This window comes from Dermatophagoides pteronyssinus, unplaced genomic scaffold (assembly GCF_027571235.1).
Source record: "Dermatophagoides pteronyssinus isolate colony J.1.1.1.1 unplaced genomic scaffold, Derpt_VIB-CSIC_2022.12 sq0036, whole genome shotgun sequence".
Lineage (NCBI taxonomy): Eukaryota > Metazoa > Arthropoda > Arachnida > Sarcoptiformes > Pyroglyphidae > Dermatophagoides > Dermatophagoides pteronyssinus.
In genome coordinates, this window is record NW_027461560.1 from 298,070 (window position 1) to 322,785 (window position 24,716).

Sequence of the window (24,716 nt, forward strand, 5' to 3'; positions counted from 1 at the left end):
TTGTTCGGTACAATAGCAAACAACAAACAAATACCAAGCGATAAGGATTGAAATCGATATGATAAGTGTAATTAATGATGATATAATGGAATTTTGTTCTGGATTATTATTATTATTATTATTGTTGTTGTTGTCGCTGACATTGGTACCGAACAATCGATTCATATTGTAATGAAAACTAACTAACTGATTTTTTTTTAAATCGAATTTTTTTTTCGCTAACCAAGAATAAAAAAATTTTTATTTGAAAATCTAATTTTTAAATTCTAATTTCAATGTTTAATAATAATTTTTGAATTTTTTTATTGTTTTTTTTTGTGGACATGTGTTAACAACACACGATCATTATTCTTTGGAAAGATAATCAAAAACAAAAACAAAATTCTTATACTTTTTTATCACAATCCATAATGACAACTGTTTTAATTTCACCATAACCACGAAGACCATCTTCACCAAGTTCACGACCAATTCCACTTTCTTTAAAACCACCGAATGGTGTTTGAGCTGAAACCGGTAACATGTACGGTGTATTAATCCAAACTGAACCGGCACGAATACTACGAGAAAATTTCATAGCTTCATTAATATCATTGGTAAGTATACCAGATCCTAGACCGTAATTAGTATCATTACAACGTTCAATAACTTCATCCAAAGTTTTATATTTTAAAATCTGTTGTACTGGACCGAAAATTTCTTCACGTGCAATACGCATTCCATCGGTAACATCAGCAAAAACGGTAGGTTGAATAAAATATCCACGTCTATCTGGACGATTACCACCGGCAACACAACGAGCACCATCTTGTTTACCCGATTCAATCATTTCAAGTATTCGATTCATTTGTGTTTCATCCACTTGTGGACCGAATTGAGTTGTCGGTTCAAATGGATTACCCAATACATATGATTGACAATATTCGGCCGAATGTTTAACAAATTCATCGTATATTGATTCATGAACAAATGTTCGAGTACCAGCACAACAACATTGACCCATATTTAGAAAACATGAATCCTGTGCTGTACGAGCTGCTTTAGCAATATCTTCAACATTTCCGGTAACAACTAACGGTGATTTACCGCCCAATTCCAATGTTATACGTTTCATTGAATGTGAACCATTTCGCATGATTAATTTACCGATTTCAGTCGAACCAGTGAAGGCAATTTTATCAACTTTTGGATGATCAACTAAAGCTGCACCGGCAGTTTCACCAAAACCAGGTACAACATTAATAACACCGGGAGGAAATCCAACTTCTTTAGTCAAACTGGCCAAATAAAGTGCGCTCAACTATTGAAATCAAAAATAGAATTAGTTAAGAACAAATCCGGAAAAAAATTCTTACCGGTGTTTGTTCGGCTGGTTTCAAAACGACCGTATTACCGGCACATAATGCTGGTCCAAATTTCCAGCAAGCCATTAAAAATGGAAAATTCCATGGTATAATTTGACCACAAACACCAACAGGTTCAATTCGTGTATAAGCGAATAGTTTGCCATCTGTTGATTGAAATATTAAGATCAATTCGGAAGCACAAAAAAATAAATAAATTTTTTCATACCTGCTGGAATTGTTTTACCATGAATTTTATCCGCATAACCGGCATAATAACGAATAGTTTTGATTGACATATCAACATCCATTAATGCTAACATTTTTGGTTTACCATTATCCAAACTTTCAAGGCTAGCAATATAATCTTGATCTCTTTGAATAAGATCAGCCAAACGATATAATAATTCACCACGTTGTGATGCATCCATTTGTCGCCATTTGGAATCCAAACGAAATGCATCAACAGCAGCGGAAACAGCACGATCAACATCAGCTTTATTACCCGCTTGAATATCTGCTATTTTTTCCTCATTAAATGGATTAATTGTTTCGAATGTTTTTCCATCTAATGAATCATGCCATTCATTATTGATGAAAATCTTTTGGCAAAACAAAAAAATAAAGAATTATTTTAAAATGAAATCATCATCATCAATCATACCTGAGTATATTTAACTTCAACGTTTTCCATTTTTTTAAATATTTAAATTTATTTTATTTAAAAAAATAAATTGTAGATTTATCCACGGAAACCAAATTAGAAAACAAAAATATGTTAATCACAACCAAAAAAGTAGCAACAACAGCAACGATTTTCAAATGAATTAGGAATGAATGATTGTCATGAATGTTCAACAAAAAAAAAGTCTTTTTATATATGACAAGCAACTGACAAACAAAAAAAAAAAGTTTTATCATTAAGAAATAACCAGCCAAAAAATAACGATTTGTCTTGGTTACCAACCAGAAAAAAAAATTCATCGACACACACACCCAAACACTAAGAGAATGACAAAATAATTTATCTAACCAACAACGACAAAACGTTAGAAATTTGATTCATTACATTGAAAGTTATGCTTGAATAAAATAAGAGTTCTTCTTTTAAACATGTTTATCAATTTGACAAAATGATAATGACGATGAACCGTTAACTATATTTAAAAACAAAGAAAGTTTGAAAACTGTCTATTTTATCATCATCAACAGCTTTACCATCGAATCATCATCATCATTTTACCACTACGTCAATGATTATCATTATTATTTACCATTCAATAATCATCATCAAATGAATACAATACAAAAAAAGAAAATTCAATGCAGATATTTTTCGATTCAAGGACAAATTGATAATTTTTTTTTTGTTGAAAATTTATTTGAAAAAAAATGAAAAGAAACCAATGGATTTTCGATATCTTGTTTTGGCTGGAAAAAAAAACAAAAATAATCCATAAATTCATTATTGGGCACAAAAACTTAAACAAAAAATAATTTTTTTTCCACATTTCTAATTTCTCATTAAAAATAATCAATGAAATTGATCCAAAAAAAAACTTTTAAATAATTCTCTTTGTGTGTGTTTTCCAATGATAGTTTCATTTGAGTGAAAATGAAATTATGTTTATAATTATCGATTATCATTAGGCGTAGATTTTGTTTTGTTTTTCGTTTCTTCTTTTTCTTTAGCTTACCAATCACAATTGTATGGTAAAATTTTTGATAATCACTGACATTGAATTGTAAATTGTGTTTGGAAATTTCGTTCCTTCAAAGCAAAGCAAAAATAAAAAATGAATAAAATCATAAGTCGATGACTACCTACCTACAATATCAATATCAGGAAAAAAACACAGATTTTGAATCTATGAGGGGAGAAAATTGGGGAAAACATTCAAACAAAAAAACATTGATGATGAAGAAATAATTTCTTTCTTTTTTTGAATTAATTCTTCATCATTATCATCATCATTAGCTTTGAATTTTCATATTTTTGTTTCATTTTTTTTTGCGTTGAGAAAAAACAATGACGATAATTTACATTAATTAATATATATGGATAATGATTATTTTATTCGAAGATTTGGAATGACAATGAGAAACAATAAACTTTCACAATGATTTTTTCTTTTTTCTCTCTCTCTTCAAAGATTTTCAATGGAAAAAAATTCAAAATATGAAATGAAAATAATTATCCCGATTATAGTAACCCATTTCAGATTTTTTGTTAAATCTTCCAATTTTATTAAATATTTGATCAAATTTTGTTTGTACATTCACAAATGGATTTACAAACAAACAAATTTATTTATCAACTAAACTAATCATATCAAAAGAGCTATTAATTAGAAATTTAACAATCACGTTCCATCAATACATGTGTCAAAGGTTCATTGAATAATTTGATTGGTATCAATTTATCCGATTGTTGTTGTTGTTGTTGTTGTTGAAATTGTTCAATATTTTCAATAATTTTAGCCAATGTTTGACAATGATAATGTTGATATTCTTGTATTAGATTTAATTGTCTATATAAATCTTTAATTAAATTTTCATCATTTTCATGGCCATAATGTTTTATTAATAATAAACGTTGTTGTTCATTAGCTAATTTTAATGCACGTACAATTAACCATGAACATTTACCATCTTTAATATCGGTACCAATTTTACCCATTTGTTCTGGATTACCGAAACAATCTAAAAAATCATCCTGTATTTGAAATAATTCACCAATATCCATTAAAATTTTTTCAATTTTTAAATGTAAATTTTCATCATTAAAATTAGCCAAATAAAGTGCTAATCGTATGGATAGAACAAATGAATAGAATGCAGTTTTATGTGCAACAATTTCTTTATAACGTTCAAGATTAAAATTTTCAAAATTATTTTCCATTAATATTCCATGATTTTTATTACAATTTAATGATTTTTCTGTCAATACATCCATACATTGACCAATCGATGTAATACGAAAACCTTTATGAAACATATTGATTATATTTGAATAACAAGGATGTTTACCAAGATGTTCCGACAATAATTGATAGATAAAACATTCCAATAATATCGCATCATTACAGGCAATCATTCCAACATCAGGCTATAATAATAATAACGAATTAAAAAAAAATTAGAAAATTTTCAAAGAAAAAAGAGATTCAAGAAAAATTATTTAGATCAAAATCAACTAAAATCAAGAGTAGGCAGCACCGGCATCATCATCATCATCAAATCACATAATTTACTTTTTACTTCCTTGAAATAATTAGTTTCAAATGTTTTGTTCCAAATGGAATCTATCTATGTGTGTGTATGTGTTATTCAAAATACCGGCTTCGCATCATTAAACACTAAGGATATTTACATGCCAATAATATTTGAATTATTCAAATGAAATTATCGTTTGTTTTCATTCATTTCACCCAACCAAGAAAAAGGTTAATTACTTGCCAATGAATGTATCTTTGTTATTGATAAAAAAAAGGTTGATAAATAAGAAATGAAATTGTATCAAATGGCTCATTGATCACCTGGCTGACTGACTGACTGACTGACTGACTGAATGTGAATGTCGCCGGCAACACAAATTATTTAACAATCAATTTTTTTGTTTGTTTGTTTCTTTTTTGAAAACAAAAATAATAATTAAAAGTAATTTTCATTTCAATCTGGAAAGGTTGTTTTTTTTGTTGTTGAAAATTTTTCCAGTAAAACACCAACAAACAAAAAGGTCAAAGGTTGTTGTAATAAAGTGGAAAAACAATGTTTTAATTTTAAATCCTAGGTAATCGTTATTGGAAATGAATCAATCAATAGATCAATAAATCAATCGAATGATTAATTAATTAGCTAATCTTTTTTCTCAACAAAAACTAGATTAATTAATCAATTGAAACCGATTAAGATGATGTTTTTGTTGTTGCCAAAAAAATCAAAAATCAAACGCTGATGATGTTGATGTTGATGGTAAAACAACACCCTGAAATTTGTGAAAATTAATGATGGCCAGAATACACACAAGTAATGTGTGTGTTGAGTGTTTGCTAGAATATCAAATCAACAAGGTGATTGAAATTATCTGTCATTCTTAGTTTTTTTTTCGTTTTTTTCTCTTTAATTTAATGGTGGGAATTTCCAAATTTATAAGTTTTTAAAAAAATAAATGAAGGCAAAAGTTAGAATTAGTGGGTTGTTGTTGTTGTTTGTTTGCTACTGTCTCTGCTATTATTATTATGATTATGATTATCAATCGAATCAATCGATCGATCGATTGGCTACGTGAGAATTTTCATTAGTTATTTTCGAAAAAAGAAAATGGCGACATTTTTTTGCACTTTCCAAACAAAAAAAAACATCTGCATATTTTTAGCATCCGAAAAACAAAGAAAAGAAAAAAATGAAATGTGTAAATTACATTTGTAATTTGCAAATGTTCAAAACACACATCAATTACAATGGGTGTTGGTCCACTCTGTCATTATATTTATATTTTTATAATGATAATGGGTGGTGGTGGTGAAATGTGAAAACTTTTCTTTCTTTATTTTTGAATCCTAATTAATTATTGGTGATTTCAGGAAACACAGTCAAATTTACCTTGAAATTTTTTTTGTTTGTTTGTAACTTTTTTCTACAAGAACAAAAGTCAGCCAAGAAAAAAAAATGATACACACAGAAAACGTCAATGTCTTGATTATATAATGAATTTTTTTGCTCTGTTTCGAAGGTCTAGAAAGAAATTATTCATCTACATTGTATTCAAGTATGTGATTGAAGAATTTTTTAAATGAAAAATTTGAGAAAACAAGCAAAAAAATTGTCAAGAAATTGATTAACCTTTGAGCAATTTTTGTTTTTTGTTTTTGCTGAAAGAAATGTATTTTTATGGTGACAAAAATAGATGTACTTTACATTTCATTTGATTGATTGGAAAATCATCGATCAATTCAAATGTAGAAAATGATGATAAACAACAGTGTCATTTTCCAACTTTTTTTGGATATTGGAGAAAAATCAATTTTAAATTGACAACAAAAAACAAAACAAAAGACGGAAAAGGGTTTTTTTCTGGCTAGTAACGAGATATCTTATCCAATTTTATTATTGATTCATGCTGAAATGATGATAAGTAAACGAAAAAAAAATGAAAATCCTGTTTTTGTAAAAATCTCTCTCTCTCTCTCTCTCTCTCTAATTATCAATTAAATGATTATGTTGTTGTTGTTGTTGTTGATGGCAAACGATTACGATTATGTGTCTGTGTGTGTGAAAGCCAATGGCAATGATGAAAGAAAATCAAAATCTCAAAATAATATCAATTTTGGCCAAATCCAACAACAACAACAACAGCAAAATGGAAAATTTTTCTCACCTTGAACGCATTCTGAATATTTGTTTGTTTGTTTGTTTGTTTTTGTTGTTGTTCAATAATGGAATAATTTTATTAATCGATTTCTGGGTGTTTAAAATGCAAACCAATAGTGGAGAAAAAATGAAAATTAACCTTGTTGTTTGAATAAATTTGACAACAACAAAACAACAACAACAAAAAATTCATTTTGAAATAATTGATCGATTGAGATTTTATTGGTCATCATTGATTTTTGATTCATTGCATTCCAAAAATCTATCATCAATATTCGAGGAAATTTATTCATTCGAATTACAAAAAAAAAGTTTGTTTAAATGAATTTGAAACAACCGACAAAGTTAAATGGAGAATAACATTGAATGGAATCAATAGAAATACAAACAAACAAAAAAAAATCAAAATGATCGATTTGTTTTGATGCGAAACAACAAAAAAACTTTTTGTAAATAATTTTCCAAATCTAAATGGATAATAATAATGATTTTTAAATTGAAAAAATTGAATTTTGATTTAATAAAAAAAATTTGTTCATCATGAATGAATGAATGAATGTTTGCCTTATAGGCAATTTTTTTTTGTTTGAATTCATAATCCATGAAGGATGTGTGGTCAAATTTTACAATGACAAAATGACAAGTGATCAATGTTTTGATCAATCGATTTTTTTTTGTTAATATTTGGCTTATGAAAGCCAAAATGATTCGCTTAAATCAACAAAAAAAAAGTTGTGAATTTTTAATTATTTTTCGAAATCAGAAAATAAAAAAAATGAAACAATCATATCTGCTGTAATCATTCAAGGAGATCAACAACGTTTGATTCAACAAAATTGATTTGCTAAAGAATTTTTCTATTTTTAGTAGCTATTTTCCCCATTTTCTTTCATCACTTTTCTTAACCACCACCACCTACACACTTGAACAACACACACACACACACTCTCAATGATATTCGAATCAATTAATCAATCCATTTTGTCTTTATTTTCAGATTGAAACGAAATAAATCATATCGATTTTAGCATCATCATCATCAGCATTCAATTCATTGAATTTTGATTTGAATTTTCAATTTCTCTCAAATACAATTCATCCTTCCATCTGTCATTTGGTGGAATGGATTTTGTTAATCATTTCAACAGTGAAACAAAATAAAATTATGTAATATCTTTTTTGTTTTTTGTTTCCATTTGTTACATGCATATGTTTTATTCGACAACCGAACAAATTATTTGGATTGATGGTGGTGGTAAAATGATAATTCATTCATGATGATGATGAAGTTGGAGCAAACAAAAAAACATTGAAATTTTCATTTGTTTTTTTGACTTGTTAGCCTCGAAATCCAAAAAGAAAAAGTCTTCCAAGCGCCAATGACATATAGGAAAAATATTCACCTGCTGTTTTTCTCTGAATATTAATTAATTATATTCATCATCATCATCGATGATGATGATGATGACGAAGAATATGAATTTAGAAACAAAAAAAAAGAAGAAATTTCCATAATATCCATGATGAGATTATCAAATTTGTCAAATGAAATTTTTATTTATAAAATGAAAACAATTTCACATCAGTTTTGTCTCTTGGATCGTATAATGATCATATCGTTTTGATGATGATTTTGATGTTAAATTGAATATAATCCGCAGATTTTAAAAAAAACAAGTGGATCCTTTTTTTTAATCCTTCTATCACATTCAAAATTACAGAAAAAAGGTAATAAATGCTTATCAAAAGAAAAAAAAGAAATTTTTTTAAAATTTCAAATGAAATTCTTGTTGTTGGAATCATTGTCAAGATTTATGTTTCTGATGATGATGATAATAACAATAAATGATCAAAAACATCTGGGCATAATCACCTGTAATTTACAAATTACAAATTAAAAAATGATCACTATAATTATAAATCGTCGAAACAAAAAAGTAAAAGGCGTTAAGCCTTTAAGATTTTCAAGAAAAAAACTTTCACTTTCAAATAACCTTGGTCAAAAACGAGATTTTAAAATATTTTTTCATCCAATAAAATTAGATTAATTAGAAGAACAACAAATCGTATTCATTACCCTCCATCCATCCATCCATCCATCGTATATTATCTCTGGTTTTTGATCGATGTTTGCTTTTTTGTAAATGGATTTTTGTTTTTCATTTTAAAAAAAAATTTCTCTTTAAATTTTTTTTGTAATTCAGGTGATAAAAATCTAGGTCATTAGTTTAGTGTGCTTTATTATTTTTTTCGGGTTGTAATTTATCGAGACAATGAAAATTTAATTTTGTTCAGTATTGAATCCAAAGATTCAAAGATTCTTCTAAGCAAATTTTTCCATCATTATCATTTTCATCATTCGTATTTTCTTTGCTTTTGTTTGGGGAAAAAAAGGTAAGTGAGAAATGAATTGAACATTGTCAACACACACACACAATGAAATAGGTGTGAAAATCTTTTGAGAGAAATAAACAAAACAAACGGAAAAAGATCAATCAAGAGTGAAAGAAAAAGGATGTTTTTCTGGCTGCCTATTTCACACATATTGTTTGTTTGTTTGTTATTCAGATAGATTTTTTTTTCTTTGAATGACAAGCAACAGATAGTTTTTTTTTCTCAGAATGATTTCAAAGTTAAAATTGAAAATTTTCAACTTGTTGCCATTCATACATACACTTCAAAATATAATTAATAATGAAAATTGACAACAAATTCGGTAGTGTGTTTTGGCTATATTTGTCAGTGTCTGTCTGTGTATGGAAATTGTTGTGTAATAAAATTCAACAAATGAAAATTTCATCATCATCATCATTCGATATAACGTCATCATTGATTTATTATATAATGTTTTTTTTCCTTTGCTTTATCAATCTCAGAGAGAAATGTTTATCTGATAGGCATACATCACCAAGACAACCAAATCAAACCAAATCAACATTGATAGATTGTTTCTAAATAATGGTGTTTGTAGATTTTTTTTCTGTACTGTTAACTACAACATTGATTTGTCTGAAGAATCCAAAGAATTGAATTGAATTGAATGATTTGTTTCTATCTCACTGGTTTTGCCAAATCATCATCATCATCATTGAGAGTAAATAAAAGCGATTGAGAGTAAGTGGAAAAAAACCCGATAACCTTGATTCGAATGAATGAATGTTCCGAAATGATAAATATCTTTTCTTCTTCTTCTTCTTCACTTGGAAAAAAGAAACACAAAATTATTGGTGTAAGATTTTAAGATAAAAGATGCTATAAGTATTTTTCTTTAAGTGAAAATAAATCTTTGAAAATCTCACTTTCTCTCTCTTTTCTATTTCAACGAATTTTTTCAACGAATAAAATGAGAAAAAACCACTACTACCTTTTCATTAAGAAAAAAACTGCTACTTTTTTGTTGATTGAGAAAACATAAATTTTCTCTTCTTCATTTTCATTTGTCTACAAACATCTATATTTTTTACAATATATTTTTTTTCCTACACAGAATCCAATACACGAAAAAACAAAAACAAAAATTCAAATCTTTTCTCGTTTTTTCTGTTCTGTTCTGTTATTAGATTGCACACATCTAAATCCACATTTGATGATAATAAACATACACAAGTTTTGATTTCATCAATGTTATTATCGTTGTTGTTGTAGTGGTAAGGAATTATCATTTACAATGATTTTCCTATAGATTAATAATTTCGACTAAAAAAAAATTTGTAGAGATTGTTGTTGTTGTTGTTAAAAAAACAACAAGAATTTTTCGTTTCTTTTCTTCCATCCAAAAACATTCATATCAATCAAACACATCACCACCATCATTATCAACAACAACAACAACAACAAACTGTTATTGGGACAAAATAATACGGGTTCTGTGTGTTTGTTTGTTTGTTTGTTTGCATATATGAATTTCAATCCGAATCCAGTTTCTGGTTTGATTTTCAAACAAAAATTAAATTTTGTTGTTTTCATCATCAATATCGATCACCATTCGATTTGATTCGTTGTTTCCAATAAGAAAAACAGACGAAACAAAAAACAACAATTTTTGTTTCCAAAAGATCTGTCCTTGTCCTCAAAAAAACGAAACGAAACGAAGAAATTTTCGAATTAAGAAAGAGAAAGTTTGAAAAGCTTCAACAAAAAAAACCACACAACGATAACTAAGATGACGACGACGACGACAAACATCGGTGAAAATCGAATGAAAATCTTAAAATCAAAAACAACAACAACAACATCAACAACATAGATAGATGGATAGTGATCTTTCGACTAACAAATTATTATTATTATTATTGTGAAATTGAAACCACAATTTAAACTGATTTGATGTAATTGTCTGTCTGTCTGTGTGTTCAGTGTGTGATTGAGTAAAACAACAAGTTTGGAACTACAAAAAAATCCACTTTGGTAATTTAAAAGAAAAATTGCGAAAATTTTCTTTTTTTCAACATTATTTTTTCTTTGAAGAAAAAGAAAAATAAGAAAGTCAAAATCAAAGTCAATCCAAAAAAAAATTTTTGTTTGTTTGAATCAAATCAATATTATCATCTTGTCATCGATCGTGATAACTTTTTTTTTGTTTCCAGCTTTTCAATCGATTGTGATTCTTTTTGTTATTCCTTAAGCATCTTTCATCAATGCACCAACACACGCTTTCTACAGATTCTGTTTGTTTATCAAATTCTTTTAATTTTTAAAAATAACCACCACCACCACCATCAATCGTCATATCAACCGAAAGTCGAAAATAGTTTATTTTTTTTTCTGTGTACAAAAAAAACCTTGAAAAAGTTCATCAAACTACATTAATTTTTTTTGGTTCACTTTTGATTTGACTTAAATTTTTTTGTTTTCTGTTCTCGATCAAAAGCCAAGAAAAATCCCTCTCATTGAACATTATCTTCACATTGAAATTCATCGTCCTTGAATTAGATTGAACTTTTTTTTTTCTTCGTCGATTCTTTATGATTTCGAGATTAAACTGAACGTAGAGAACATTTTTGTTATCGAAAAATGTCTTTTGATTTTATTCGATACAATTTTCATTGGTAGAAAATAGCAGATTTTTATTTTTATTTTTTGTTTTGTGCATAGCAACTCAATGTATATGTATTTGGTGTAACCCTAAGAAAATTTTCTAGAAAATTAGAGAAAAAAATATCTTTCATTCAAGAAAAGAAAAACGTTGGCAACAGCAACGATATCTGATATCATTTATCATTTGGCTTTTTCTTTTTTTTTCTATCTGTATATCACTTGTATCTTTTGTGATGCAAAAAACTTTGCTTTAAAACCAGAAAAACAAAAAAACCGACGACGTCAAGAATCAATCACTTAAATTTTCAAAGAAAAAAATCATGAAATTATTTACCAATAATTTTAATGATAATGATTTTATTGGTAATCAATCGGGAACAATATTGGAAAAAATCACTCAAACAACCACAACCAACAGCACTGTTAATGATGAATCCGTATCCGCAATCGATAGTGATATCGATAGTGATAAACAATCACGACCATCACAATCATCATCTAAATTGCTGAAACAACCGGATTTAAAATCAAAAATTAATGATCATCATCATCAACAACAACATAATCAAAATGAAGCATTTGATAATCATCATAATGGTATTAAATCATCATCATCATCAAATAAAAATGGATTTTCAAACAAATCTAGTGGTAAAAATATTATCAATAAAAGTTGTAGTGGTAACGATTCAAATGATACAAAACAATCCATCACCATTATCAACAACAACAACAACAACAATGTTGTTGATAATCAATTAATGATAGATAAAAATTTTTCAAAAAAACAAAAATCTAAAATGTTGAATGATCATCATCATCATGATGATAATCATGATGTTGATAATAATAACGGTGATGATTATGATGGCGATGATGATGGTGATATACAAATGAAAATTAAATCAATTGTACATTTGTCTTCTTCGTCGTCGTTTGATTGTCATCATCATCATAATCATCATAATCGTCGTCGTCGTAGTCGACTTAGCCATCATCATCATCATCATCAATATCATAATAATAACCATCACCAATCTAATAATAATTGTTCATCATCTGCTTTAATTTACCACAACAACAACAACAACAATAATCTAAATTTGAAACAAAAATTCAATAATTGTGAATCAACAAATTTTCATTATTTTAATAATGTTGTTGATGATGATGATGATGATCTCTATTCTTCTCTTCTGGTTGTTGTTTACCTGTTTTAACTGGTAATAATAATGTTGATGATACTGCCATTATAAATGCTGATAATAATATTTTTATGTTAAATCATCATTCAAATTCTTCATTATTTTTACTGCCATCATCATCATCATCGTTAAATTATTCGGAAAATAATATTATTGAACCAAATAGACTAATTAAATCGATTATAATTGGTAATCAATATCAATCAAATAATAAAACAATAATGAATAATAATAATGATAATCAACGAAAAAATATTGATGAAAAATTATCAATTTCATCTTCTTCTTCTTCTTCTTTATCAATAAAAAATTCATTAAAATTTCGAAATTTAAAAAATTATTATTCAAAACAACAACAAATACAGCCACCGTCATTATCATCAACGATTACCATGATTGATGATTATAATCATCATCGTAGTCATCGTTACAGCAATGGTGGTGGTGGTGGTGGTCATAATCATCATCGTAATCGTCGACCACAACAAAAAATATTTCGTGACCATCAACAACAACAACAATCTGCTATTACATCATCATCATCATCCTCTTCAACGTCGTCTGTTGATGCCATTATGGCTCAACAAAAGCAATCAACATCCACCGCCACCACCACATCATCATCGTCATCATCGATATCAGGTTCTCCACGGCGACATCCTCCTCATCATCGAAATTATCAACAACGACAAAAAAGTAAGCCACCAGTATCATCATCAACACCGGCAGTAACAACAAAATTATCAATAAATGGAAATACCACAACGACAAAGATGATGAATACATCTACCAATGGTAGCAGTTATGATGATAATAATTTGAACAAAATCATCACCGCCACCAACAACAACAACAACAACAATATGAATAGTGACAATGTTGTTTCTATGGTTAATGATAAAGATGATAATGATGATAAAGAGGCAATCAAAGAAAAAACTGCCACCATTTTTACCAATAAAAAAACATTATTAATCAATCATCATAAATGTGAAAACTACTATGTCATCGATAATAATATTAATGATGATCAAAATGTTGATCATAATGATGATGATGATGATGATGATGAAATGAAAAAACAAATTGCTGCCAAAAATAATTCAACCAAAATGATTGAAACATTAAAAAAACATGAAAATAATTTTGGTCAATCGATGATAATTGCTCAAAATGATGGCAATCAAAATGTTGATGATGATAATAGTGATGACCAATTAATTGTTTTGGATAGAAATAATAATCCAACAACAACAACAACAACAAGAAATACAAAAATTATTGAAAACAATAATCATAATCATTCACCACCACCGGCTATTATAATGTCATCGAAACCTTTGATTATGGTCGGTACAAATGAAATTCTATCAACATTTAATCAATCAATGTCATCACCATTACCAACAACACCGACAACATTCGAATCATCATCATTGACAACAGCATTAGATCCGAATCAATTTTTATCAAGTATTATAGTGAATAATAATGATGAAAATCTATATTTTCATGATTTTGTTAATCAACCATACAACAACAATAATAATAACGATAATGATATGATCTCTAATACTAAAAATCAATTACCAACAAATTTATTTATGCAAAAAAATAATTCTTGTTCATTTATTGATACAACAATGTTATTATCGAATAATTCAATGATGACAATTGATGATGATGATGATGGTAATATTGATTATCATTTACGACAACAAAAACAATGGCTTGATACATCAATGTCTAATATGTTATTACAAACATATACGTATTTAAGACAACCAAAAATTCTGCTTGATTATAAACGTAATGTACAGGAAACAATAACTCGTTGTCTTGCAATGATAATGGAAGAAAAATTTAAAATATTTCTTATTGGTTCATCATTAACATCATTAGGTTCAAATCGTTCAGATATTGATCTTTGTATGGTTATTTATGATCGTTATGGACAAGTTGATGAACGTTATCAAAATCGTTTACATGCTGAATATACATTAGATCGTATACGTAAAATATTGGAACATTGTGGCCTAGCATATGATTCAAAAGTAATTCGTGCAAATGTACCGATATTAAAATTTTATGATCATAATCATATTGAAGTGAATTTAAATCTAAATAAATTAGTTACCGTACAGAATACATTATTATTAATGTATTGTTGTTCATTAGATTCACGTGTTGCACCATTTTTATTTACAATTAAATTATGGGCACAAAAAAATGGTATTAATTGTGCATATTTTAAATCATTATCATCATATGCATTATCATTGATGTCAATATTTTTTTTACAAAATGTTTGTGAACCACCAATCTTACCATCATTTGATCATATTCTTGAATTGATAAAACAATCAACAAAAATTTATTCAAATTTTTATTCAAATTCATCGAATAATAAATTTAATCGAAATAAGCAATCATCATCAACAACATGGAAAAATTGTCAATCACAGGATCCAGTTTTACGACAATTAAATGTTACAACATCGGCTGATTATTATTATCTACAAAAACGTAATAATTATCATCAACAACGACAACAACAACAACAACAGAATTTAATTATATTACCACCACCACCGCCACCTACAATGTTACCAACAACGATAATACCATCATCATCATCATATTATCCTTTGAACATTCCTCATATTAATAATAATAATAATAATAATATATCACGTGTTTCATTGGTACCTGATTTTAATTATCATCATCAACATCAACAACAACAACAACAACAGAATGGTCAATGTTGTGCTTCACCATCATCATTATCATCTAATTGTTCATCACCTTCTTCAAATGAAAGTAGTTCTAGTCTTGATTCTTCGGGTAATGAAACATCGACAACAACAACAACAACAACAAGTGACAATTCAATATCGAATAATGTTTTGGAACCAAATTTAAATGATAATAATAATGGAAATAAACAACAACCAATAACAAAATCTAATGAAATTTGTAATCTACATTTTAGCCATAATGTTCCGGCTGCTATTGCTATGACCTTGGCAACACAACAACAGCAACAACAAAATTGTTGTTTAAAACAATTACAACAACAACAACAACAACAACACCAATTAACAACAGCAAATATGATGAATGTTGAACAAAAATCAAAGAAAATTGCCGGATTTCGGAAATGGAAACATCAACAACCGGTAGGAAATCAACAACCACCAATAGATAATGATGGCAAAACATTTACTGCTTCTGCTGCTGTTGAAGCAGATAATAATACAATCATATCATCGTCGTCATCATCGTTACATATGAATTATTTTACATTTTATTATTATTATTATTTTCTACAACAACAACAGCAGCAACAACAATTTTTTCCTTCTTGTTCGACTATGTTACCACCCCCACCACCGTTTCCTGATGATGATGATGATAAAGAGGAAGAAGAAGAAGAAGAAGTAGTGAATGCAGAAGAAAATGATGATAATAATCATCGAATATCAACTGAAGAATTAATATCACCAACATTGGATTCATCATATCGTTCATCACCTACAACAACTGGTGTTGGTACTGGATTATCATCAACATCATCATCCTCATCCACTTCATCAAGATCATCATCATCATCAACTTCGGATTCTGGATTCTTTCATAATAATAATAATAATTATCATAATGGTACATTTGATCGTACATTATATGATCGATTATCATTATTAAATCTTTCACCACCATCACCATTAACACCGAATGATGATTATCATCATCATTGTAAATGTGATTTTAGTTTATCGAATGAAAATCTGCAACAAAATTGTGCAAATATATTTGGTGATGAATTGGATTTATTTAATCAAACAAATCATGGTTTTTGTATTGATCCATCATTACAATCATTATCATCATCATCATCATCATCGTCGACATCGTCATCGTCTTCATCATCATCACCGTTGATGTTTAAATCACCAAATACACAATCAATGGGTGCATTATTTTCAAAATTTATTGATTATTATTCTGATCCGGCAATCTATAATTATGTTATTTCAGTAAGAACTGGTTCATTAATGAAACGAACTGATCCAATATTTGCACGTAATTCACATACATCAATGGATACGTTTATCTGTGTAGAAGAACCATTCAATCATACAAATACATCACATTCAGTACATAATGATTTTATGTTTAATTTTATATTAAAATCATTTCGTTGGACAAAAGATTTATTACAAAAAATGAAAATGAATTCGGATGATTTTGTTTGAATTCTTGGATTGAATCGAATCCGGATTGATTGAAAATCGTTGATGCAGATGATAATGATGATTATCACCAATAAACAATATCGAAAACCTCAAAAAAAAACGTTGTATAAACATCATATTTGTGACTGAAAAAAAACAACCATATTACCGTGTGTATAACTCCGAAACAAATCCGAAACAATTTCTCAAGTGATAAAACCGAATCAAATCAATCATTTTCTCCTGATTTAGTACAATAATCATTTATTTTTTGCTCAATTTATTTCGTTCATGTTTTTGTTCTTAGCATTTTTTTTGTTTTGTTTTGGAAAAAAATCCGGTAAAATTTTTTTAAATGAAAACAAAAAATTCCAACAAAAAAAACGGATTTAAATATCATCTCTCTCTCTCTCTCTACTTTTTGTTTTTTTCCATTTGTTTTTTTTTAAAAATATCTTTGCTTACTCATTTCAAACACCATTTTTGTTTTTATTGTTCCAATGGAGGGAGGGAAAAAACTCAAACAAATTAATCACAATGCTAGTTTTAATTAATTCTTTTATATATATTCTTCAATCACGAAAAACATTTTGATCTGAATTTGTTTCATTTCGTTTCATTTCCCATACACACACACATAAACAACACAAGATCTAAAAAAAACAAAAAAAACTTTTTGAAAAAAGTAAAAAAAATACCTTTTGTCTTTCTCAACCAAAAATAATAATAATAATAAAAGTTTTTTCCAATTTTTTTTTTTTTTGTATCAAATGATTTATGTAACATGTATGTTATGGATTGATCAATCCTTTTTTCTTCCCCTATGTGGATGTTGTTATTTTTTTGTTTTTAGAAAAAAAAACTTTTTTCAATAACATCTTCTCAAAGTCAGTCAGTCAGTCAGTCATATTCACTGCTGAAGACGATGATGTAATTGATAATCTTTTTTCATTGAAAAATCAATTTTTAAATTTTTTTTTTAAATTTTGGAAGCAAAGAGGGAAAACAAATTCAAAACTGATTAGCTATCACTTTCATCAGGTATGGCCGAATCTTATGGCGTCATTCGAGAAAACAAAATGAAAATTTCACCCGTTTTTTTTAAAATCATGTTTTTTTTTCTCTTAAATTTCAAGGCTATTTTTCAATCTGTTTCAATCGATCAAGATGGTGATAATTGAAATTTTGTGGTGCACACTCATCAGGGAGAGAGGTCAGAAAATCATGGACAACAATAACAAAATATAAAGCAAAATCTATAACTTGTTTGGATGTTTATGATTTATTTATTTTGCTCAAACATTTCAATTTCCGTATCAAAAAAAATTTTGTTTTTTGACCACGACTTTAAAGTCGTGGTTGAAAATCTAATTCAGCAATTGGCCAATTTATGTGGTTGATTGTTGTAGATCAAGATCAAACATTAAATAGATTTGAAGATGTCATGTTTTGAAAAAACATTTTTTTGATGTTTGCAGATGTAATTTTGGCCTTAATCCGCTCATTTTTTTTCATAATTTTTTTCATGTTTCAAAAACAAAAAAACATCATAATTTTTTTTTGAATGGCTAAATTGGCCAACGGCTAAAATCAAAACTGAAAATGAAAACAACAAGCAAAAACGATTTAGAATCATTGTGAAATTTGTTGTTTTTTTTTTGTTTTCAAGATCCCAAAATATCGATACAATCGGAGAATTAGGAATGGAAGAAATGAAAAATGTAAATTTTTTGTTTCTCCATTATCATTCGAATTTTGAAAACAAAATAGCCAAAAACAGTTCCAGGTTTCAAGTACAATTTTTCTTATTCATTTCAATATTTATCAAATCAAATATTGATTGATTTTTGTTTTTGAATTACAAAAACAACAACAACAACATAAATTCCCTTTAGCATCGTTGTTGTTTTTTCTCTCAATTCTTTCGTTTTCCCATTCAATTTTTCTCTTTCTTTCATTTTGGAGGCCATGCGATTGTTGTTGTTGTTGTTGTTTTGGCCTAGATATATAGATTGTCCACCTTTTAAATAATAACAAACAAAATCAATGAATGAAACAAACAAACAATTTGGCTATGATTTTCTTTTTGAATTCATTCAGCACACATTAATCTTTCATATTCTACTAATTTTTGAAATTAAAAATGCACAAAAAAATAAACAAACTTACCAAACGATACCAACAAGGTTTTCGTCGTCGAGTAATTGATTGATCCATAATATCATCGATTAATAGAAAACTTGTTTGAAACATTTCCATACACCAACCTAATAATCTTGCTTGATTCATTTCATTTTCATTTGCCGTTGGACATAATATACGATATGATATAACAACGGATAAACCACGATTTAATTTTCCTTCTGGTACATTATAATCAAGCATTTTTTTACACCAATCACTAACAATTGAAATGTTTGGAAATGATGATGATGATGATTGTTGTTTATTTTCACATAATGAATCAACAATTGTTGAAAAATATGAACGAAATTTATCATATTCTTTTTGACGATTTTCTGTTGCTTGTTCAATAATATCATCCATTTTTTTCAATTCTGTATTACGTTTTGTATTGGCATAAATGTTAATGTTTTTGATGAAACGAAAATTTTTTGTTCTCGTTCTTACCAAAAACATTATTAATTAAATAGCTAAATTGATTTTGTTTCTATTTTGATTTTGTTTTCATTTTCATTTTCAAATATACAATTCTAACCATATTTTGGGGAAAAAACACTAAACAAAAGTGGTGAATTTTTTTTTCGTCAAAAATATTTAATTGAAAATTGACTTTTATTTCTTGATTATCATGATTTATTTAGGAAAATTGCAAAAAAATATTCAAGGCAAGAAATTAAAATGAACAAAACACATTACACACATACAAAATATTAATTGTTTTATGCAAAACACAGTTTTATATAAAGGATAAAATTTAAATTTTAAAAATGATTTTCAATTTAGATTAGAATTCTTCATCAAACAATCGAATCCGAATCATTTATATAGGTTGCTATTGTATCCGATCGATTATTAGTATTATTAGCGGCTTGTGTTGATATAATTTGAACATTATTGTTGTTGTTGGAATTAGCTAATTTTAAAAGACGTACACTTTCATGATGATTATCATCAAATGAACTATCACTTGTTCCACTTGAATCATTACTTATCTGTCTGGATAGATTTGTTTGCATTGATTTTGGTCGATAAAGATGTTCAATTTTGTTTACACCTAATTCCATTAAATTATGTGAATTATGTATGGATAAATTATCCATATCCAATATTAATGATGTTGTTGATGATGATGATGATGATGATTGTATTGCAAATGTAACACCATGATTTTGTAATTTTAAACGTGATCTATAACGATGATAATCATCTGTTTCAAGTTGTCGTCTTAATGGTTTACGATAACGTCGTAATAATAATGATGAACAGCTTACGGATATTGAACTAAATGCCATACATGCACCACTCATCCATGGTTGTAAAATTAAACCAATTTTTATAAATATACCAGCAGCAATCGGTATGAATACAACATTATAGATAAATGCCAATAAAAAATTTATACGTATTCGTTGCATTGTTTTTGTTGATAAATCAATACAGGAAACAATATCTAATAAATCATCCTTGATTGGTAAATAGGAGGAGAAAGAAAAATTTAATAAATTCCTAAAAAAGGTTAATATATATCCTACCTTTGTAAGAACAACATCAGCCGATTCCATTGTAATATCGGTACCTTTAGCAATAGCAATACCTAAATCAGCTTGTGCTAATGCTGGTGCATCATTTATTCCATCACCAACCATTGCAACTTTTATACCATTCGATTGTAAATGTTTAATCTTATCCATTTTATGTTGTGGCAATAATTCAGCATAAATATGATTGATACCAACTTTACGTCCAATAGCTAATGCTGAACGAACATTATCACCAGTCAATAACATAACATCTAATCCGAATCGATTTTTTAATGTATAAATTGCTAATAAAGCTTCCGGTTTAACAGTATCTGCTACTGATATTAGGCAAAGAATTTTACCATTAATTGCAACATTAAAAACTGTTTCACCTTGACTTTCAAGTTTATCATTTTCATTTTGAAATTCTTCTTCCATATGAATATTATTCTTTTTCATCCAACGAATATTACCGATAATAATTTTATATGATTGTGAATTGTCGAAAAAATTTTCATCCAATAAAAATTTTTGATTTGTTTTATTACCTGGATTAATATATGATGCATAGGATATAAAATTTTCAGCCAACCATTTAGGACTAGAAATATCATCAGTATTTATCGAATTGATTAATGATGTTTCGAATGATTTTAAATGATTACGTTCAAATTGACAACGAATACCAAGACCAGCTTCTAATTTGAATTTATTATTTAGCTGTCCAAAACTTTGATCGGCATCCATTCGAAGAACTGAACGTGCAAAATTTGCAACCGATACAGCAATCGGATGATCACTATTCGATTCAGCCATACCAATCATAATGATTAATTTTCTTACAAATGAATCAAATGATTCTTTAGGAAATCGATATGTTAATTTTAGATTTGTCACCGATGGTTTTCCATAAGTCAATGTTCCAGTTTTATCGAATATAATTGTATCAAGTTGTTGTGCTCTTTCCAATGGTTCAGCTCCTTTAATATGAATACCATTTATAGCACCGATTCCAGTACCGATAATTACTGCACTTGGTGTTGCAATACCAAGTGCACATGGACAGGATATGATTAAAACACTTAAACCGATTTGAAATGCAAATTGTATGATAACTTCGTTAGCAGTCATTTGTGAATAAAAATCCGGATTCAATGAATAAATTAGTTGAAATAATTTTGGTCCAATCAAAAGCCAAATTATGAATACAATCAATGATGTTATTATAACAAACGGTATGAAATATGATGAAATTCGATCGGCTAATTGTTGAATCGGTGCTTTTGTTGTCTGTGCATTTTCAACCATTTTGACAATTTGACATAGTTGTGAATCGGCACCAACATTTGTTGCAATCATAACAACCGTTCCATTTGATACGATTGAACCGCCAAGCAAAATTGAACCGGATTTTTTTGCCACTGGCATTGATTCACCATTAATAAATGATTCATCAAGTAATGCTTCACCATTAATCATACGACCATCGGTTGGAATACGTTCACCTGGCCGAACACGAAGATAATCACCTTTTTCCACTAAATCAATATCGATTATTCGTTCATTTTTAACAGTAAACAATTCATCACCAATTGTTTTCGATTTTTGTTCATTTCGATCTAATTCCAATAATGTTGCTTTTACTGGCCGTAATGACATTAGATTAACAATATATTCAGTTGTTTGAAGACGATTCATATGTTCTAACCATCTTCCTAATGATATGAACACAAGTAACATTGGTGGTGTATCGAAAAATGTCATCGGACTTTGTCGTTGATTAGTGATCATAAAATAAACAACAACACCGACTGAATATAAATAGGCGATTGTTGTTGCTAACATGATCAATACATCCATGCTTAGATGGCCATTTCGTAATGATTTATATGCCTATATATTCATCAAAATCAAATAAATAAATAGATTTCAGATTTAAAAATTTTTAATTTTGAGCAACAATTTTTATTACATTAAAAAAAGAAATTATCATATTAATAACATTCAAAAATAAAATTAAGCTAAACATTTTTTTCATTTGCTATTATATTCATCTGTATATCCTTTACGGCCACGAAATCTAGTTCTTGTATCAAGAACTGAACGTTTACATTCAAAAAATAAATATGCAAGACGATGACATTTTTCCGGTACAGATGGATGTTTATTTTTTAAACATTCTTTCGGTGTTATACGTAATTCTTTAACACAATCTGTATTACGTATACAGAATTTTAATTCTTCACGTATAGCTGAACAAGGTGTACCATCACCTTTAACATCTTCAATAGTTTCATAAACACGTTCTTTTGGTTCGACTGTTGTTGATGTTGACATTCTTCAAATTCAAATCTAATTATTTATTTTCAAAATTTTGAATGTCGAAATTTTTGGGATCACATGATTCTCAACTATTTCTACGCTAACTATTTCTCAACAAAATTTATGCTAAACACTATTTCAACGCAAATGATGTTTTTTTTTCGAATGGAAATTTTTTTCTAGTTGATGAACATTTATCATTAAAGGAATTGAAACCGATATCAAAGGCAATCAGCTTGTGATCTGAACCAGATTCTATATCAACGGTTCTCCAATTCGATGTCAAAGGTAGAGCATTATGATTGATTATTGTAATGTCGATATGGCTGGTGCCTTGATGATTTTCAAACGTAAAAGAACCATCATTCATAACAAAAAGATTATCACGAATAACCATTTCAATAATAGCATCACCTCTATTATCAACATTTGAACTGCCCCAAATTGGATGATGCGAGTTGAAATCCCCTGTAACAATAATTGGATAATGAGACATTTCATTGAATAAATTACTAATTAAGTCTACTTCTGCATTGAAAAGAGCATGATCAATATTTCTAGATAGGTAAACAGAAGATAAGATGATAGGATTATTTGTATTTATCATTACTGTGGTACAATGCGATGTAGTGAATTGAGATAGACCAATGATATTATTTAATGAAGAGACAATGGCACTTCTTGGTTTCTCTTTATGGTTAAAAATATTCATTTTTGGAAAACCATTTATGGTTGAATTATAATAATTGGGCTCTTGGACACATAAAATACTTGCACCAAAAAGATGTTGAACATTACAGTTTAAAATTGATGATGATATAACACTATTTCTAACATTTTGAGACACAATAATAAATTTGTTTTCATCCTTCATAATTAATTCTTTTCGCCATTTCATTTAACAAAACACAATAGGTTGGGCAAGATTTACTTAAAGCATTATGATTCGTATCAATCCAGTTAGATGATTTTTCCAATGAATTTTTAAAAAGACAATTTACGCATGAGGTATAAGTTTTCTTACAATTTGAACCATAATGATCGTGACCACCACATTTATTACACGTCAGATTATTTGAATAATCAACAGATTTGTGTCCAAATCTCAGGCAGCGGTAACATTGAGTAATAGAAATATAATTTTGAATGTGACAAGCATTATAGCCAATGAAAATTCTCTTTTCATCAATACATAATTTCCATAATTTTGGTGTAACTTTTAATATGGCAAATTGTTGCCCATTTCTATCTTTTTTCATGAATAAGATTTCAAAAGTTTCATTTTGATTTTCAATCATTAATCGAAATTTATCATTTTGATTAATTAAGCAATCCGTGAAGTCACTTTTAGATAGCGTAGAATCAATACCAAAGATAATCATTCTCGGAGAATGCTTACTAGGATTTGTCGAAAGCAGACCACAATTAGAATCATTCACTAGTTTATTTAATTTTTGGGAACTTTCTTTCGAACCACAGTTAATCAATATTTTA

The 24,716-nt window shown here is 28.0% G+C and overlaps 4 protein-coding genes and 1 long non-coding RNA gene across 5 annotated transcripts; 2 read left to right on the forward strand and 3 right to left on the reverse strand.

Moving 5' to 3' along the window:
- Nucleotides 1-270: 270 nt before the first annotated feature.
- On the reverse strand, nt 271-2,167 carry LOC113789421 (aldehyde dehydrogenase, mitochondrial). The gene is made up of 4 exons (XM_027338953.2): nt 2,008-2,167; nt 1,573-1,945; nt 1,356-1,510; nt 271-1,300 (listed from the first exon to the last, which is right to left on the reverse strand). Exons 1-4 carry the CDS (start codon nt 2,035-2,037, stop codon nt 386-388), a joined length of 1,473 nt encoding a protein of 490 aa, XP_027194754.2. The 5' UTR covers nt 2,038-2,167; the 3' UTR covers nt 271-385.
- Nucleotides 2,168-3,569: 1,402 nt separating this feature from the next.
- On the reverse strand, nt 3,570-19,855 carry LOC113789422 (uncharacterized). The gene is made up of 2 exons (XM_027338954.2): nt 19,366-19,855; nt 3,570-4,452 (listed from the first exon to the last, which is right to left on the reverse strand). The coding sequence occupies exons 1-2, from the start codon at nt 19,834-19,836 to the stop codon at nt 3,700-3,702; spliced, it is 1,224 nt and encodes a 407-aa protein (XP_027194755.2). The 5' UTR covers nt 19,837-19,855; the 3' UTR covers nt 3,570-3,699.
- On the forward strand, nt 13,011-17,950 carry LOC113789419 (uncharacterized). Its single transcript, XM_027338950.2, has one exon. It carries the CDS (start codon nt 13,030-13,032, stop codon nt 17,215-17,217), a length of 4,188 nt encoding a protein of 1,395 aa, XP_027194751.2. The 5' UTR covers nt 13,011-13,029; the 3' UTR covers nt 17,218-17,950.
- Nucleotides 18,090-18,303, forward strand: LOC142645990 (uncharacterized). Its single transcript, XR_012846999.1, has 2 exons — nt 18,090-18,126; nt 18,190-18,303. It is a non-coding gene; the product is annotated as an uncharacterized LOC142645990 (long non-coding RNA).
- A 118-nt stretch (nt 19,856-19,973) lies between the features above and the next one.
- LOC113789418 (copper-transporting ATPase 1-like) lies at nt 19,974-23,091 on the reverse strand. The gene is made up of 3 exons (XM_027338949.2): nt 22,928-23,091; nt 20,913-22,793; nt 19,974-20,843 (listed from the first exon to the last, which is right to left on the reverse strand). Exons 1-3 carry the CDS (start codon nt 22,952-22,954, stop codon nt 20,178-20,180), a joined length of 2,574 nt encoding a protein of 857 aa, XP_027194750.2. The 5' UTR covers nt 22,955-23,091; the 3' UTR covers nt 19,974-20,177.
- Nucleotides 23,092-24,716: the final 1,625 nt, after the last annotated feature.